The 18905-nt window shown below is 33.1% G+C and overlaps 1 protein-coding gene across 6 annotated transcripts in view; it reads left to right on the forward strand.

Annotated features, from left to right (window-relative positions):
- RNF111 (ring finger protein 111) overlaps positions 1 to 17683 on the forward strand; it is an 82739-nt gene extending 65056 nt beyond the window's left edge. For 3 of the 6 annotated variants that reach the window (XM_051980740.1, XM_051980742.1, XM_051980741.1), the window contains exons 10-14: positions 1375 to 1501; positions 5790 to 5882; positions 6896 to 6991; positions 8100 to 8227; positions 10128 to 11796. In XM_051980740.1, coding sequence (XP_051836700.1) covers positions 1375 to 1501; positions 5790 to 5882; positions 6896 to 6991; positions 8100 to 8227; positions 10128 to 10245 — 562 coding nt within the window. In that variant the 3' untranslated portion in view covers positions 10246 to 11796. Of the gene's footprint in view, positions 1 to 1374; positions 1502 to 5789; positions 5883 to 6895; positions 6992 to 8099; positions 8228 to 10127; positions 11797 to 17254 lie in introns of those variants that run through there. The other 3 variants (XM_051980743.1, XM_051980744.1, XR_007951027.1) reach the window with 2 other exon arrangements.
- The last annotated feature ends 1222 nt before the right edge of the window (positions 17684 to 18905 follow it).

Below are 18905 nucleotides of genomic sequence, written 5' to 3' on the forward strand. Positions count from 1 at the left end.
AAGGAGCTAAATAAATGCTGCTTTTTTTTCCTGTAAAGTGAGAATTCAATATCTTAAACATTTTTTTAAGTGCTCTTTATTTACAAGGCCTATGATAATAGTTTCACTGTCTATCATAGTATTAGGAAGATCACAAAAATTGTTTTAAATGAGGGTTTTGTTTTTAACAGTTTGATGGGTCCTTGAATATGTAGCCTCTCATAATAATGTTCTGGTATATCTTACTCCAACCCATTTTGTTAAGTGCAAAGACCTATACAATGTGTTTGCCCAGCCTGATTTAAATAGCATAGCAATCAGATTATTTAATGAATGGGTTTTGGATTGCCATTATGTTTTCTATTTCATTGTGTGTGCTACAAGTTGAGTGAGATACAGAATCAGAAAGATGGAAAACATAGTCTTTAATAGAATCAAAGATCTGCTTTTATTTTAGAGTATAGCATACACTAAATGCTTCATTTAAACAAAGTAATACTATCTATGTATATTGTCGCAATAGAATTATATAGCCTTTTAGACCTGGGATGATATAGTTGAGGTATCATTTAACCTCTACTTTATAAGAGAAAAATGAAGGTCCAAAGGAGTTAAATAACTCTGTTCATGTTAAAACAACAGCAACAACAATAAAAAAATAAAACTAAACTAAAAAGTAAAAGTCCATTAAGTTCAAATGTGATGAAATAATTTTGATGTCCCCTTATTGTGTGTGTGTGTGTGTGTGTATTTTTTTTTTTTTTTTTGGGTGAGGCAATTGGGGTTAGCTCACTTTCCCAGGTCACAGAGCCAGGAATGTAAATGTCTAAGGTCAGATTTGAACTCAGGACCTCCTGACTTTAGAGGTAGACCTCTATCTACTGTACCATCTAGCTGCCCTTAGATTATATTTTTTAAAGATAGAATCTGATTTTTTTTCTTTTTGCTTCTTTTACACATATCCTAATATTATTTAAATACTAATACCTAGGAAAACAGTATATCCTAATGGATAAAGTATTTGTAGTCTGGAAAACTTGGCATATATAGAGATTTGGCTTGGGATGTCATCGTTTTAACCTTTTAGTACCACTGGCATCTCTTTGACACTTAAGTTACAAAAGAAATTTTGATCTACATTGGTGGTATTTCAAAAGTAGAAGTTCTCTGAACAGTTGAAATCATAGGTCTAGATTGAAAATAAAATAGAATAGAAATTATAACAGTATTATTTTGAGATAAATTTAATCTTTTGAACTATCAGAATTCTTTGGTAATACTTTGAACTAAATATGTTGATAAGCAAAAAAAATTAGTTTTGGAAAGGTACAAAGAAATGTTCTCTTTGATTGATAATAGAGATGAATGGTACCTAAATGATTTTGCTTTTGACAGGGAATTGGGAATTGAAGCTGGAGTGACTGCAGGGACATATCCTCCAGGTGCACTGCATCCTCACTTGGCTCATTACCATGCACCTCCTCGACTTCATCATTTACAACTAGGAGCTCTTCCATTAATGGTAAGATTATTTGTAATGGTAAGATAATTTGTAAATGTTTTATTATTACAATAATTTTCTTATGAAACAGCTCAATGGTGCAGTGGATAGAGTATCCAGCCCTAAAGTCAGGAGGACATGAATTCAAATTTGGCCTCAGACACTTAACAACACTTCCTAGCTATGTAACCCTAGGCAAGTCACTTAACCCCAATCGCCTCAGGGGGAAAAAAATAATTTTCTTAAAATGTTCTTTTTGATGTTAAGTAATTCCTTGAAATACATGCAATATTGAAGGTTTTTTTTTTGTGTGTCCAGAGGATTTATAAAAGTTGCTTTAATTATTATATAAATGTTGAATAGAAATGTTTAGTAAAAAGTAGTTTATTTGCTACAATTTATTTAATTTTCATCTTATAAAATTTAATGTTTTGGTATTAGATGAAATTATAATTAACATTTTCCTTCATATATGAAATTGTTACTACTTCTGACTCAGTATTAGTAGGCATGAGTTTCAAAATATAAGCTTTTTGATAGCAAGAGATTGTATTTTCACCTTTGTTATTACAGTACTTACTGCGTAGCTTTTTTTTTGAGCATATATATTTCATATTAGTTTTAAATTAATCAAATGTTCATTTGATTTGGGGTGATAATGAAACTTTTATTCATTTTCTCATGCTAGAATCTATCTTTTCCGTTTAAAAAATTTTTTTTTAGTTTCTACTTATTACTTTATTGAGTTAATATTAGATTTTAAATGGTCATCTGCTCCTGTTGGTCCTCAGGTACCAAAAATATTTGGGATTTTTCATGTAATTGTCACCCCTGCCATACTGGGCTTGGTCACCATCTAGCAAGTGAATTATGAAGCAAGAAGTCTGCAGTTCACAGCTGGGGTCTTATATGCAGAATTTTGATATGGTTCTACTAAATTGATTATTGCCAATTGGAATAAAATAAGAATCCAAATAAATCGTCACTCACATTCCCCGGCTTCTATTCATAGAAAGGTGCTAGTCTTTCTAAATGCATGAACAGCAGTCCTCCATGAGCACCACAAAACCAGAAAAGGACACTCTCTTTACTGAAGTACAAAGGTGACATTAGAGAAGAGGAAACAGGGCACAATTCATTATGACATACTAATTATGTTCCACTTGATTAAACATTAACTCATAGTACAATGAATCTCAGGTTATTCTTTTGCTAATCATGAAGGAAAGGTACCTCCTAATAAAACGTGCCTTACAAGATATGAAAATTGAGGGACCACATAGCATTTAATCAACCACAGTAATGCAACACATTGCCTCCATATGAGTTCTGAAAATCTTGAGTTGATGAAAAACTAGCAAAAGTTTCTTTAGCTGTCCTTATCTTGAAGTTTCTTGGGATTTTATTTGGGCAAGGTCATAAGATCTTAGCAGTTGTTGACAACATGTAAAATTATAAAGAACTGAAGTTTGAGAAACTAGTACAACATCCAGCCAGAATGGGGAAATTTACAAGTTTGCTTATAGTGAAGAATGAATTTCATATGAGATTAGTTGGCTACAACTTATAAAAATTATAAAGTTATATCCATTAATAAATATTTACTGAAGTTATACCTTTAAACCAACTTAATAATAATAGACTTTAGATTCTAAGGTTTTATTTTGCCTTGAGTGTTAATAAGCAATATGGATTTCAGTTACTATGAAGACCTACAGTGACTAGATTTTTGAGATCTTTTAGTGTCAACTTTCATGTACTTGATGCATATGTGAGATTCCAGAATGTGATTATTCTTAATTTATAAATGAAATATCCTTCATATACTTATTGCTATAATAATGATTTAGCCCAAGCTGCAATTGATGTAATTGTACTATGTGAGATAAAATTTTATGGGATAGTACTATAATTGTTTTGCTTTCAGATATAATTGTCTTAGTTGTCCTGAAACCAATAAGTGCAATATGCTGTCCGGTGGGGGTGGGGGGTGGGGTGGGGGGTGGAAGGAGGTGGCCTGAGAACTACAACAGATGGAAGTGTTTTCCTGGAGAAACTTAAGGAAATTACCTTACATAGGTGAAGGTCAGATTCTCTTGACTCAATTATCCTATGGTCCTTTTTCCTTCCTGAAGAAGAAATTTTCCCACCTGTTTAATTCTGAGACTGGTTATACTACCTTGTGAATAATGTGGAACTTTGCTGTGTGACTAACTGGAATCAAACAGAGCTAAATGTGTCACATCAATCTCTTCCCTTGAAGGGACAGTCTTGCTATTGTCATAACCAGGTTTGTCCTTTATCCTTTCATAGCAAATTTGTAAATATAATCAGGAATAAATAGATCGGAAGAAAGAGAGAGATGTAGATGTATCCTCAGAAAAGTCAGATAAGATGACGATATAAAGAGTTTAGATTTAAAAGAATAGTAAACTTTGAGAAAATAATAGGATTAGAATGCTAGAAGTCTAAGATACATTATATTGACTTCCAATTGTTTCTCACAGGAATTGTAGGTTTGAGTATATTTTAGTAATAAATTCCCAAAATTAGATTAAAGTTTTCACACATAAAATTTCATTAATAATGATAAAGAATTTTCAATCATATTTCTTATTTTAAAGTATCTTGGTGATAATATAAGAGATAAGAGGGCTCATTTTCTAAGGTAGATCCTCTTCCTCAATCCTGTGGATTCTTTTGTCCATATCAAGTATGGAATTTGGATAAAAATAGAAAGACTAGTGATATGTAAAAAATTGGAATTCTTTGACTTTTCAGATAAATTATAGGGTTCCTTATTTATCTTTTTATAGGTCTGTTTCCAACAAGGTTAGAGCCATATGGATGTGTTAGTTTTCACCACATGAATTTGTTACTAGAAAAACTATGTTTGGAAGGTTGTACTAAATTTTGTATTGAGTCTTGTTACTGGCAAATATAGCTGAGTTACCTAGGAATTTCTGCATGTGACTTGGAACCAAAGAAGCAGTTCTTCTAGGAGGAGCTCTCTTGAGAATTTTCCTGAGAAGGGCCTGTTCCAGAATATCCAAGTGAAATGTTTCCAGGGACCAGATGAATATATGGGACATCTGAGACTCAATATAAAATGTGCTGATTAAATGAACATTGGGTGTGGGTTACTGGATTATAAGGAGACTTGATGTTATTTAATGATGATGATTGTTATTGGATTCATGTTTTGTTTTGTTTTTATGGTGTTTGTTTATTGTGTTTTCTCCATGACCATGATAGTATAAACCCTCCTCTCCATTTAGTATACTCTAAGCTTATGTAAGTGGTTTAATATGTAACCTGATTTAGTCTACCAGTAGATCCTATTTAACAAGGTTCATCTCCTTAAGGGATATGACATTGAAAAAAACATGGAATTAGGATTTTGTAATACTCATAACTATAGTACACTTGTTTCCTGTTGCAACTTTGTCCTCTAGTTTATAGCCACTAATGCTTATTGAAATTGATTTGGCCTGAGCAATGATGCAGGTGAAGATAGAGGAACAATATAGGTAGACTCATCTTTCTGAATTTATATCTGGGCTCTGGCCTCAAGACACTTATTAACTGTGTAATTCTGGACAAGGCAGTTAATCCCATTGCCTCCTTTGCTTATTTGTAAAATGAGCTGAAGAAGGAACTAGCAAATCACTGCAGTATCTTTTCCAAGAAAATCCCAAAAGGGGTCACAAAGAGTTAGACATGACTGAAAAATAACAGTAGTGTTGTAAAACACACACACACACACACACACACACACACACACACACACACACACACACGCACAGTAAGTTCCCTTCCCCCCAAAAAAATAAATTGTGAGTTCCTTTTTAAAAAAAAAGAAAAAAAGTGGTATTGTATCATGATTTTAATTAGCCCCAAAGGAGAAGTTATGCAAAGTCAGGCCACTGGGCAAAATATAATCAGACCTTGCACAGACTTTGAGTAGTGTGTTTGGCCAAACTACAGTACAGGACAAGGTCCCCTTGAGGACTGCTCATATTGTCTGAGTATAAATTTCATCTTCAAATGATGCTGTAATGAGGACGAGCTGAGATGACACTTCATTAAAATTCATTCTTCATTAAAATCATCCAATCAAGATTGTCTTAATCTTATATGTAAATATATGTATTATCTATACAAACAGGCTGAAGCTTGGATTTGGCAACCAGCCTTATTTCAAACTGCTTGATATCTTGGGGCACCAATATACAATTTTTTTTCCATCATGAAAAGTAAGCCAAAGAAATGTTCTGAATAGTTTTAATTTTTGTCTCTATTTAAATAGGTTCCAGACATGGCAGGCTATCCTCACATCCGTTATATTTCATCAGGATTGGATGGAACATCTTTTAGAGGCCCTTTCAGGGGCAATTTTGAGGTTTGTAATAAAATAAAGTGTGGTTGTTGGCCAAAATGTATTTTAATAAAGGGCAAAATATATAACTTGCTAGTTTTAGCATCTGTTTGAGGTATAGTACAGCATTTCAATGCAAAAGGAAATAATGCATGCAAACTATCCTAATTTTCAAGATAATTTTTAGCATTTGTTGTATATGAATTTGTAGTTGCTATATATTATATATATTTTGGGGAGGAAAGAAAACTAATAATTCACATAATTTGAGAGACGGGAACATAGAGACATCCAGTACCTTCATTCTAGTGGTGAAAAAACTTAAGACCTACGATTGTACAGTTTAAAATAGGGCAGGGGAAAGACAAGAGCTACAGTATGGGTTTCCTTATTTTAAATCTTTCCATCTCAACATGTTTCTCTTGTTAAAAGAGGAGTAAAGTATTCAGCAGAAACTGAATAAGCTACTTGTACAATAAAGTAGTCCATTGTTTCCCAAACTTTTCAAATATAAAGACGGCATCTGTATTAATTAATGCTGATATTTACTGAATACAAGTCAAGAGAAATTGGTTTCATTTATGTTAAACTAAGTTAAACAGCATATTGATAATTTTTGCTTCACCTGTGGATTTGTAAACCATTGTAATATCTCTGTAATCCTCATATTTTAATGAACAAAACCACATAAATATCAACAAAATAATCTAGTTTGTTTCCCAGAGTTCAAATCCAGAAACAATTGTTTCAGATTTAAAATTCTTAGTCATTTAATCTTCAGGGGGAAAAGATATTAGGATTTTCTTAAATTTTTGGTTTTTTGTCATATATGAAAATCCTAATTTCATGCTTTTTAATTGTAATAAAACATATCCAACCTTTTCTGTGTGCCAATTTTTTGTATATTGTAACATTAGAGAAATTGGAATATGACTAAATAAAATCATTGCTGGTATTTTTTTCCCCTTCTGAAATCACTTTCTTTGTGATTCATGGGGATGTCAGTTTGGATTTTGATATTTTCACTTTGTTTTTAGGAACTGATTCATTTGGAAGAGCGATTAGGAAATGTCAATCGTGGAGCTTCCCAAGGAACAATTGAAAGATGTACATATCCACATAAGTATAAAAAGGTAAGAATTTCTTTTAATTGCCTTGGTGGGGAATTTGAAAGTCTCTTAAGTTAACTTTGCTATCTTTTTCATAGCTTGAACTGCCATCTGGTTGTTGCTTAAGTGTAATTAAAATTAGAATTAGTTTCAAGTTAATTGCTTTCATGAGATAAATTTTGGTCGTTTGGTCAAATGATAATAGCATTTGGTCAAGAATTACTTAGAGTCATACTAATTTGAAACTTTGAAAATCTTGTTTGTAAATTATAAGACCTCAACCTATATGGATTTTGCAAGTACCACTTCTAAGCAACATGTATAGGTGTAATGAAGACAGCAGTACCTTTGGTATTTTTAAAGATTAGGAATTAAGCAATTCTCAAATTCTCTGCAATTACATGGAAATCATTTAATTTCTTATACCTTAGTCCCAGGACTTGTTTAATTTTTTTGTTTTTTTTGAGCATGGAGTTGATGGGACTAGATAAATTAAACATGGTCATCAGGCCCCCACAAGAACCTCCTAAAGATGAATCTTGCTATAAAAGAATAACAAAGTAGACATAAGACCATAGTTGCCCTATTTTTTTTTAATTTTGAATTTTAAGGGCTTTAATAAGAAATCATTTAATATTTTTGGCACCTTCTACAACTTAGAACTATTTCTTCTCATTCCCATCATCCATTGATGTTGGCAACATCAATAAATATGCACAGTATTTTAAAATAAGCATTAGTTTTCAAAATGGACAAGGTCTGATTTAACATTTTTTTCCATTATTTTGTGACTCTTTAAAATTATAGAGTTATATATTTATTTTACGTTATTTGTATCTTTTAAATTTATATACTACCTTTAAGGTAAAGGCCTTCTTTATTCATAACACCAAATCAGTGATAATATTTTTAACCTGTTAAATCCTGAAGCCAAAAAAAGTGTACCAACCCCTTAGGACTTATTTACTGTTTTAAATTACACCTGTTTATTAGTCAACAATAGCTGTTTGTTTTTTAAAAATCTTGTTTGATACTGTTCAATGTCATTGTTTTGTTGATGTTGTGATGTTGATTTAAAAAAAAAAAAACAAATTTTACTCAGTTGTTCAATACTGTCATCTCTACTAATAAGGTAACAACTGATTGGTTCTCACAGAGGAAACTGCACTGCAAACAAGATGGGGAAGAGGGAACTGAGGAAGACACAGAGGAAAAATGTACCATTTGTTTGTCTATTTTAGAGGAAGGTGAAGATGTGAGGTAATTAAATATTAATCATATTATTTTAATTGCCAGCATTAAGAGTTAGAAACCAAATATTAAGCCTGATTTACTTTTTTTTTTAAACCCATTTTTCCAACCTGGCTTTTTGGTTGGGTGTGATAGCAGAGGGAGTGAAGAGTATATAATTCTATAGATAATAGGATTAATGTGTTGTACTAGTTGTTGGTCCCAAGTTCTGCCTTCAGATCTGCTGTTCATGCATTGGCTTTTGACCTTGGGTGAATCATTGCCACTTGTCTGCATCTTTATTTGCTCATGTATTAGAGCCTTCTTGGATCCTTCCACTCCCATGACTTTTTTCCTATTTCTCTGTGAATATTTGCAAACATTCCTTGGATACTTAAGAGCTTTGTGACTGTGGCGCAGGTCTCTGCACCTCTCAGAGCCCAAGTGTTTTTTTTTTTAATCTGTAAGAAAACAGGAATTCTAGAATCTCTTTGACATTCTTCACAAAATTGTGAATGACACATTGTGTTTTCAAAATTTAGAGGAACAGTTGTCATACTATGAACTGGTTATGGTTACCACATCTGATTGCTGGACTTTTGACAAGTAAAAATAGTAAGTTGTTCTCTGCCAAGTAAGTTTTTATTTTAGTTGACTCAGAGAATCTGGATTACAATATTCTTCCCTCTCCTGTGGAGTCCATATTGTTTTATCTTTCAAAGTTCCAGAACAACAAAATTTGTTTTATACCTTGGTAGTTTTATAGATTTAAGAAACTGAGAAACAGAGATAGGACAGCCCAATGCTGAACAGGCTTAAGATTGATTCCATACAAAACTTTCTTGTAATTAGTTGAACTCACTTTTACAAATAGAATATAGTCCATTATGTTGAAGTAAATTAGTAAATAAAATTCATAGTCTCTTGATTTCCCAATGCAATGTAATATGATGTTTTCAGGAACTTAGATAGCAAAAGTGTAATCCTTCAGAATTTGAGCTGAAGATAGCTTACAGTAATGAACTCACTTGTCATTTGGGAAAGCTTTCAGATAAATTAGGATTAAAAGAATAGTTTTTTGTTACCAATAATGAAGTCCTCTTCAGGGCTTCACTTTGGAGTGATATTTTTGTTGGTTTTTGGAGGCTTTGCCATCTATTGCAAGCCTACAAATAGGGTTAAAATTTGAAAAGGTCTAGACCTGGCAATGAACTCTATATCATCTTTTGACCATCCTTATATTTGAAGAGATTCATCTCATATGACCACTATGTGATTTTTCTCCCCTTCCCTACCCTCCCCCCACTTTTGTCACAGTAATTCAAAGAAGGTTAAGAGCAGTGATGTGTGATGATGGCAGGACCCCACTAAAGTCCATTTTGTTGTGTTAACTCATAGGAAAGCTGCTTTAATTAAAAAAAACTAAAGGTATAGAAATAAATGGCATCCTTTTTTTGTGTTTCATAAAAATAGAAGTCTGAGTGAAGAATTAAAATTGGCTTAATTATTAATTAACTCAATGTCAGTGCTTTTACCTACTGGGAATGTACCTTTATTTCTTAATATAATAGATTAATGCTTATCCATTTTTCCTAGTATTGTGAAAATACTCTTTGAGCTCCTATAACTTGTTAACTAAAAACCAGGTTTGGTTCACCAAAATGAATGCTTTTTATTTAAAATGTTGGTGGAAACTGCTATAAAAGATATAGAAATTATACTATCATAATAAATTTTGGATTTTTATGCAATTGGAAAGAGCATTCTTATATCCATAGAAATTAATCCTTGTAATTTTTATTATATTGTCTTTATCCTTTTTGTCTTTATGAAAACATAAGTTCCTAACGGTCTTGAAACAACATATATGGTCTGTAGAGAGGCCATTTGTATTCATCATTACATAAATGTTTTTATTTTTAAATTTTAGGCGCCTTCCGTGTATGCACCTTTTCCACCAAGTGTGTGTTGACCAGTGGCTAATAACTAATAAGAAGTGCCCCATTTGCAGAGTGGACATTGAAGCTCAGCTGCCAAGTGAAAGTTGACACCATTTTCCCAGAACTCTTGCCTTCCTTCCCATTCCTATCCTTTCTGGTACTGCAGTCAACCAAAGATGGCATGACTTACCTGCGCAGATTTGGAAGCATTGAACTTAAAAGAGTGCTGGCTCTGCTACATGGTACAACTAATGCTAGACCTACAAGTTTGTGTATACAGTTGATTTAATGTATTTATAAAAGCTTTTTTTTTTTTAGATTTTACATTTCCCTTTTTATTTTACTGTATTTTTGCATGGTTCCTTGTATTGATTGCATTTCTTTGCACATATTATGGGCTTTGTGACCCTAAACTTGCAGGCAAGATTAGCTGCTTTAGGAAGTAGAATTGTGTGGTCTTTTTGTTTTTAAATAGTACCAAGCTTTGAGAATTATGATTTCATCCATTACTAACCTTGAATTTGTTAATTTAATCAATCATGTATTTTAGTTTACTGTATAGAGATGAACTAGAAAATGATAATATTGTGTATTAAGACATTCCTTAAGTAGGACAAAGTGGCTGCTGTATATTTACAATATGAGTTCTGAGTTAAAAACCATCCTTAATACTGGGAACAGAATACAAATTATATTCAGTCAGATGCAGGTGGCATACTCATCACCAGAGTGATCGATTTGAACCTTTTTGGTGTATCCTTTTAAATTTCCTTTCAGCACAATGCAGATAGAGATGAATATCGATGTTATATACTTACACTGCTGTTCTGATTGTATTTATCTTTTTTCTTACATTGTCTAGAAATTTGATCCCTGATTTAATTTTCCCTGCTGTAAAACAGCTCTAATGAACACTAAATATTAATTTCCATTAGCTGGGTTGTATATACTTGCAGATTTAAAGAATTTTTAGGGAAACTGAAAAAAGACATGTAGAATTTTGTTCTTCAGTCTTCAGCTAAAGCACGTCTAGTTAAGATATCTGCTTACATTGGTTTTGTAAACACATTCAATCAAGATTTAGAATTGCAATTGTTGGCAGGTATCCATGCATTCATAGAACTTCTAAAGGTCCCAGGATCATTTTCAAGGGATTTTTATTAGTTTAAAGTTAATAAAGTTAGCTAAATCTACATGTCTCTTGTTTTATTTCTCACTAAACTTGAAAAACTATAAATCTGCAGATACTGTGAGGCACAAATTATGCTGTTACCTAGTGTTGCTCTGGTTATAGAATTCCACTGTATACATTGCCAACAGTCAATCACTGGTTTAAAAATATTAATTTCTATAGTTAAGAATTGCTGAATAATATAGTATATAGAGTTAAGTTAATGTACTAACATTTCTCCTTTGGAGGAAGTTTTAATCCACTTCAGGATGCAAATTCCTTATCAAAATACTTTCATATTACAGAATAGCATAGTTTATTTGTTTAAATGTGCTCAGTAATGCCCCAAGTTGCAAATGCATCCAGACAGTGTTACTGTCATAATGTGGAAGACATGTTCCTATGGATCATATGTGAAGATGTCAATAAGCTTGCATTAAGCCACCTGCTTTGTAAGTGGATTGATTAATAAATACCTTCAATTTCCATTGTCCTTGTTTTTTCATAATGTATGTAAAAACAACATCAGAAATCATGGGATAAAGAATGTGTTAAAAATTATGTTATAACTTCATGTTTGAATCTGCCCAATTTGGTGTTTCATCTTTATTAAATTAAGGTTACTTATCTTTTTTTATCCTCTTTTTGGGGTGGGTGGGAATTGGGGTGGGAGAACAGTAGCAGTTTTTACAGTTAAGATATGGTGTGGATAAGGAGGCCAGATTAAAATCAGGAAGACTTGGTTCAAGGCCTATCTTTAATGCCTATCAGCTGTTTGACTATGGTCAAGTTCCCTAGGCAAGTCTCCTAACATAAAAAGAGCTACTGAGTGCTGAAGACCTGCATTGGTGGAAGGATTTACCACAACAGGTGTTCCCCAAGCCAGTGAAATCATAGCTTTTGCATATTCCACCTCTGTCAGTTCCACAAAATTCAGCCAAATGCTTTTTTAAATCTGTAGCACGTTATAAATATTTTTTTCACTTTGATGCCTGGAATCTAGGGAGGGAAAACTGAAAACTGATTGTTAGTTACTTTTTAAATTTAATTGTTCTGTGGAGACAAGTCACATGGCAATATACATATTTTCAGAGATAAAATTTGAGTTTTAAGTTACAGTTACATACAAAGTACAAGATGGAGGCAAACTTCTATCTTAACAGAATAAAGGACAAGTGGCCTTTCTGTATATATTATTTCTGTGATAGTATAAAAGATGTGGGAAAATATTCTCTGGTTACTAGAAAACCTGGGTTCCCAGTAAAGGGCTAAAGTGTTTATAATATTAAATCAGAATTAGGAACACTTTGACTTGATAATGGCTACTGTTGATTTTTTTATTATTATTTAGACAGAACATTGTTATTTATCATAAAATAATTTTTATAAGGAATTATCTTTCATTATTGTTAATGTTGGAGCTCATTAAAATGCTGCCCTTCAAGGAAAACTGTCCACTGGGAAAATATTGCAAGACTTCCTTTACTTTGTTGTGCTTTATTTATTTTGATGCTTTTCATTTCCTTGCATCCAATAATTTCAAAATGAAATTTGTCGTAAGAATGGCCATCTGTCATTTTAATGGGAAAACAAATATGTATATATCAGTAACGCTGTTTTCTTATATGACCTGACATTTTTCCTTCACTTGAATTTTTTTCATTTTAATTGCTTGCAGACTTCCCCAACTGAACATGTTGTTAATGATAAGAATAATTATATTATTAAAATTAATGGTTTATGAAATTTGAACACTAAACAACATTAAAATATTCCACTTATTTTTAGCATTTTATTATCAGTTTTTTTCTTTGTGTATGGGAGAAGTTTGTTTCTCAGGAGAGATATTCCCAAAAAAATATACCTGCAAAGTTTTGGAATACAATTTGTCCTGTATCTTTTTTCCTACCCTGCCAGGTCTTTTTCATTATAATAACCAAAAAAAAAATGCTTGTACTTTAAGAAATAAATATTAAAACTTACATTAAAGTTTAACTGGATGGGGTAAGATAGCCACTTTTGCCATTCTAAATGGATTCTTACATTATATATGTACATAAATCTGTCTTTGTGTATGTATACATATATGTGTGTGTTTCGAAAAATTTAAATATAGGACAGATATTGCTCAAATACACTGATAATTGAGATCATGATGTTCTACAAAAAGCTAGTGGAAGTGGTATGGGTTGGAAGACTCAAGTCATCCTCCTGTTTCTGACACAAACTGCAATTTGTTTGGTTAAGTTTAATCTTTCCCAACACTGTTTTAGATTGAAAGGGTCAAGTTAGTTGATCTATAATGGCCCCTTCATGCTCAAATTTCATAAAACATAGTTTTTTTTAAAATTGTATTCTTCGACCTTTACATCACATCATTTCTAAATGAATATTCTTTTCTCTCCATCCCACTTATTCAGTGGATATGTTCATTAAGTATAAGATACTATGCTAAATGCTTAGGATAAAATAAGGAAAGACAAAAATTTGGTCTTTGCCTTCAAATAGCTCATTCTAATGATGGAGACACAATGCCCCAAAACATTTTACAGTAAAGAAAAAATAAGCGAAAGTCAATATTAAGTATTTAATAATGTTCAAGTAATTTTTTACTAAAGTGGAGAGAGGCTTTCTGAGGAAGGTGGGATTTGCCTGATTCTTGAAGACATAAGGCAGTGGTTGAATGGGGAGAGTATTTCAAATTACACAGAATGGAAGTTGTAGGGTTGCACTTGGTAAAAGTAATGAAGCTATGTAGATAGCTGGATAGTAGAATCCATGAAATAAGAATGGAGAAGTAGTAAGGAGCCAGGTAGCAAAAGCTTTAAATATTTAAGCACCACATAGATGATTTTATTTTTGATCATGGAAGTAATAGTCACTGGAGTTTATTGGGTACAGGGGATGAAATATGAACAGATCTGTACTTTATCAAAATGACTTTTGGCTATTGAGTAGAGAATAGATTGAAGTAGGGCAAAGAGACTAATCAGAAAGCAATTGAAATAGACTTGATTTGAAGCAATTAGGCTTCATGGAGAAGCATGGAGAGGGAGCTGTATAGTGGAGAGGAGATATAAATTAGCTTAAGGAGCAGAAAAATGACAATGGGAGGATTGTAGTGATTTTGTCCCAGCCATCCTTAATTGATGGACCTACTAAGTGTATTAGAAATCCCACACTCAACCTCTCTAATTTTTTCTCATTTGTTATACTCCTGTACTCATTTAGAATTCGGTTAAGTCTGGTGATAGAACCCTGACTTCCTTCTTTTCTCAACTGCCTAGCTAAGTGTTCTATTTAGTGGTTATGAGGATCAGAACTTCACTTTGTCCTGTCTAACTCACCCTTTGTACCGGGGTTTTAGTAACTATAAATGCAGCAACCAAAGCTCTCTTGACTATATAATTCTAGCCTGGGTTTCCATTCTTTTTCTAGCAGACTTGGTTTTCATGGCCATTCATCTTCACTTTGTCTAATACCTCTCCACCCCTAGCTCTGTAGAATCCCACAAAGCTTAGTAGCTAACCTTTCCCATTAATTCCACCACCATCCAATTCTTTTGAATATGCTTTTTCTTTATGGGACTAACTCCTATATTTGTACATCTCATATCTTTATACAAATGGAAGACCTTTATAGAATTAGATGCTGAACCACAGTCCCATTACCTTTTACTTCTCCCAATGAGGAAAAACGTCAAATTTTACTCTTAAAAATAAGGTCAGAAAGGTATGGTGTATTACAGAAACTCACTATATCATCTATAGGAGAACTCTTTCCCAAGACTTATTTTCTTGGACAATGAAAGTTGCTTTAAAAGGACTCATTCTTACCAAGAAATAGGTTATATAGCCTCGTAGCAATTAATTTCTATTTTCAACAAGCATTTGCTTACTAGCGGGGAGAAGAGTAGGTGGAGAGTAGATTTCTAGATACGGTTTGGTTCTGACCTGGTAGTAGGAGTTCCCAGATAAGGAAATAACTGGGTCCTCCTCTCTTTACCTTTTTTTTTTTTTTAAAATATCTTAAATATTGTTTTTTTTTTACATTTTGAATCCCAAATTCCCTTTCACCCCTGCATCCTCTGAGAAGGCAAGCAATATGATACCAATCGTACATATGAAATCATGTGAAATAGTTCATATAATATATGAAAAAGTCATATTGCAAAAAAAGGGAGGGAGAAGCAAAAATTCCCTCTACCAACACAAATCAGCACCTTCTCTACAACTTAAAGAGTCACCTCTAGTCCTGAGAGGTTGTGATTTGCCCAGTCACAGCAGGTATCTGAGAGACAAAAAACTCTAGCACTTGTTCTGGAGCCAGTTCTCTATCCACCAGAGGGCATGAAAAGAAGGAATAATTCTTGCCTTCAGAGAGCACTTACATTCTTTTGAGAGAAAACAACATAAACTCAGAAAGGTATGATTTTGTAATTTAAAGATGTAATCTGTTGAACAAATTTCTCATCTATGGTGACTTCTTATCTATGAATCACCTGAGATTGATTCAAGATTTTTGTTTAGTTTTTTACCTCTGACCACAATTTATCTCAATGTCATTCTTCCCTATTTATAAATTGCCACTACCCTTTATTTGGCACACTCACTGGTCTTTAATTGCTAATCTCTCCTCCACTTGACCCAGGATGCCTGTCCCATTTTACACTCCTTCATCTGCCTGATTTAATCTGCAAGAATTTGGTAAGCAGGCATCCTTTTTTTCTCTTGAGCAATTCAATTCAAATAAATGCCTTCACAAATCCTGTTTCCACTCTCAACAGACAATAAAAAGAGATGTCTTAGTCTAGGGTTTCAAATCCAAAAATTTGTTTGAATTCTTTGCTTCTCTATGTGATCTTTGGCAAATCATCATCTCAGTTTCCTCATCTGTAAAATGAGAGGGTTTGATTAGATGATGATATCTAAGGGCTCTTCTAGCCTGAAACCTTAAGATCCTAAAAAGTAAAGCTCCCCCTCTGGACCAAGCTCTAGTTTCTATAAATAACACTATTGATTTTCTTGAGTTGAGAAAAGCAAACCTGGAGTCATTACTGAAGGGATCTTAGAAATAAGGGCTCTTTTCTGCACTACCATTTTCTCCTCCATACCCCACTACAGACAAAGATGACTCTCTGCTGTACCAGAGGAAATCAGAGGGAAAGTGCTGACAAATCAGGCACCAAAGAATGAAGAAATATTCAAATTCACCAGAAGAGAATCTTTGAAAGGAAAATGTCTCCACTGCCACCCAGAAATCTCCTTTCTGTTTCTCCGAAACCTCTCTCTGGGAAACGATCCTTTGGGAATATTCTTGACATAGAATTAACTGAAAGATCTAGAATAAAAGTTTCTATGCCATATCATCACAATGAATACTCAAGACAACCATGAGGTCAATGTTTAACAATCCTCCTCTCCCATCCCAGAGTTAATACATCTACATTTTAGCTATAAAGTTCTTATGAACTTATTTTTTAAAAAAGCCTAGTAAAAAGCAATCAAAAACTTTGCTTTTAACTCCTTTCTGAATTAAACTGTACTTTAAAAATCCTAATTCCTTTTCTTTTTTGTTTTAAACTCATTTGCTTTTCAAACTGCTCTCTGGTCTTCCATAAGACATTATCCAAACATCTATGACTCAAGGGCATGACCCAAATCAATTTTCCTCCCAATATATACTTTTATGGCAAACATAGTAAAAATTGAAATTTATAAATATTAAATATCTTTTAGTATTGCTCAAATTGGAAGTAGGTTTTTAGTCTTCCATATTCATATCCACTTAAATTAATCTCTATCCTAAAATCTCCAGATCTCTTTCAGATGAACTTCCTATTCCTGCCCCCACCCCCACTCTGGTCTTTTATATTAGAAAGATATTTTATTTTTAACTTAAATATAAGGGTAGATCTACATTAAATTTCATCTTTTTTGATTTCAGAAAAACCTGGAAAGACTTACATGAAATGATGGATAGTGAAGTGAACAGAACCAGAAGAAAAAATGCTGTACATAGTAACAGCAATATTGGTCCTTGAAGAATTGTGAATGACTTAGCTATTCTCAGCAATACAATGATCCAAGACAATCCCAAAGGCCTAGTGATGAAGCAGACTATCCACCTCCAGAGAAAGATTGAATATAAACTGAAGCAGCAGGCTATTTTGTCTTTTATTTGAGTCTTGTACAAAATGATTAATAATGGAATTTTTTTACATAATTGAACAATTATTGAGTAAGTATGTCTGCTTACTGTCTCAGAAAAGGGGGAGGGGAAAGAAGGGACGAAGGGATAAAATTTGAAACTCAAAACTTTAAATAAAAATACTTTTTAAAATTGGGGGAAAATAAACATTCTTGTTTTAAATTTCATCATCTTTGATTCAATCCAAAGTCGTGATCTACCATGATGTTGTAGACATTTATCTGACATGTAAGCTTTCCCTCCCCATTTTCTCAGACCTCAGTTTCTAGGTATCTGAAGTAGCAATGGATCAGCTCTGAAGGGAACTCAAAAGTCAGCCCTTCATCTCTTGGTATGGTAAGGCAGTAAATAACTTGCTCTAAATGGGTATCTGACCCATCACAGATCTGAATCTTTGCACAGACTAAAGGCAGTAACCAGATATGTGTGTGTGGCTCACATGTTAATGCCCACACAATGGAATAACTTGGATAAAGAACTGTACTCGTTGGTATCTTTTTCGGGTGCTTCATTTCCTACTATTTTGAAATGAATCTCCAAGGAGAGTTGAAGAGTGAATCCAGCCCTTTCCCCTAGGATCTACTCATCACATTGGTCTTCAAAAGTAGTATAAGGACCCCCAGTTTTCATAGAATTGGAAATTGAGTGGATGCCCATCAGTTGGGGAATGGTTGAACAAGTTGTGGTATATGAATGTAATGCATACTATTGTGCTATAAGAAATGATAGGTAGATTTCAGAAAAACCTGGGAAAAAAATGAACTGATACTGAGTGAAGTGAGCAGAACCAGAACACTGAACACAATTAAGAGCAAATTGTGCTATGATCAACTATATAAACTTAGCTCTTCTCAGCAATACAGTGATCCAAACCAGTTCCAAAAGACTTGTGATGGAAAATGTCATCCACATCAAAAAGAAAAAAGAAAATGCCATCCACAACCAGAAGAAAAAACTATAGAGTCTGAGTATGGATCAAAGCATGCCATTTTTATTTTTTGTATTTTTTGGTTATAGGTTTTTCCCTTTTGTGCTGAGTAATCTTTCACAACATGACCAATGTAGAAATATGTTTTAATATGACTAAATGTAGTATATAGTTTTTATCAGGTTGCTTGCCATCTTAGGGAGGGGGAGAGAAGGAAGGGAGAAAAATTTGGAACTCAAAAATCATACAATAATGAATGCTGAAGTCCTTTTTGTAGTGGTAAACTGAAAACCAAGTGGCTGCCTATCAGTTGGAGAATGATTGAATAAGTTATGGTATATGAATGTTATAGAATATTACTATTCTATTGATCGTTCTCTCTCGGAGCAGGTTTCTTGGGGAAGTTTTCTGGAGACAGCCTTAGTTTAAGTTCAAATCAATAATCACCCCAAATGCAGC

The sequence above is a fragment of the Antechinus flavipes genome, chromosome 2, assembly GCF_016432865.1.
Source record: "Antechinus flavipes isolate AdamAnt ecotype Samford, QLD, Australia chromosome 2, AdamAnt_v2, whole genome shotgun sequence".
Classification (NCBI taxonomy): domain Eukaryota; kingdom Metazoa; phylum Chordata; class Mammalia; order Dasyuromorphia; family Dasyuridae; genus Antechinus; species Antechinus flavipes.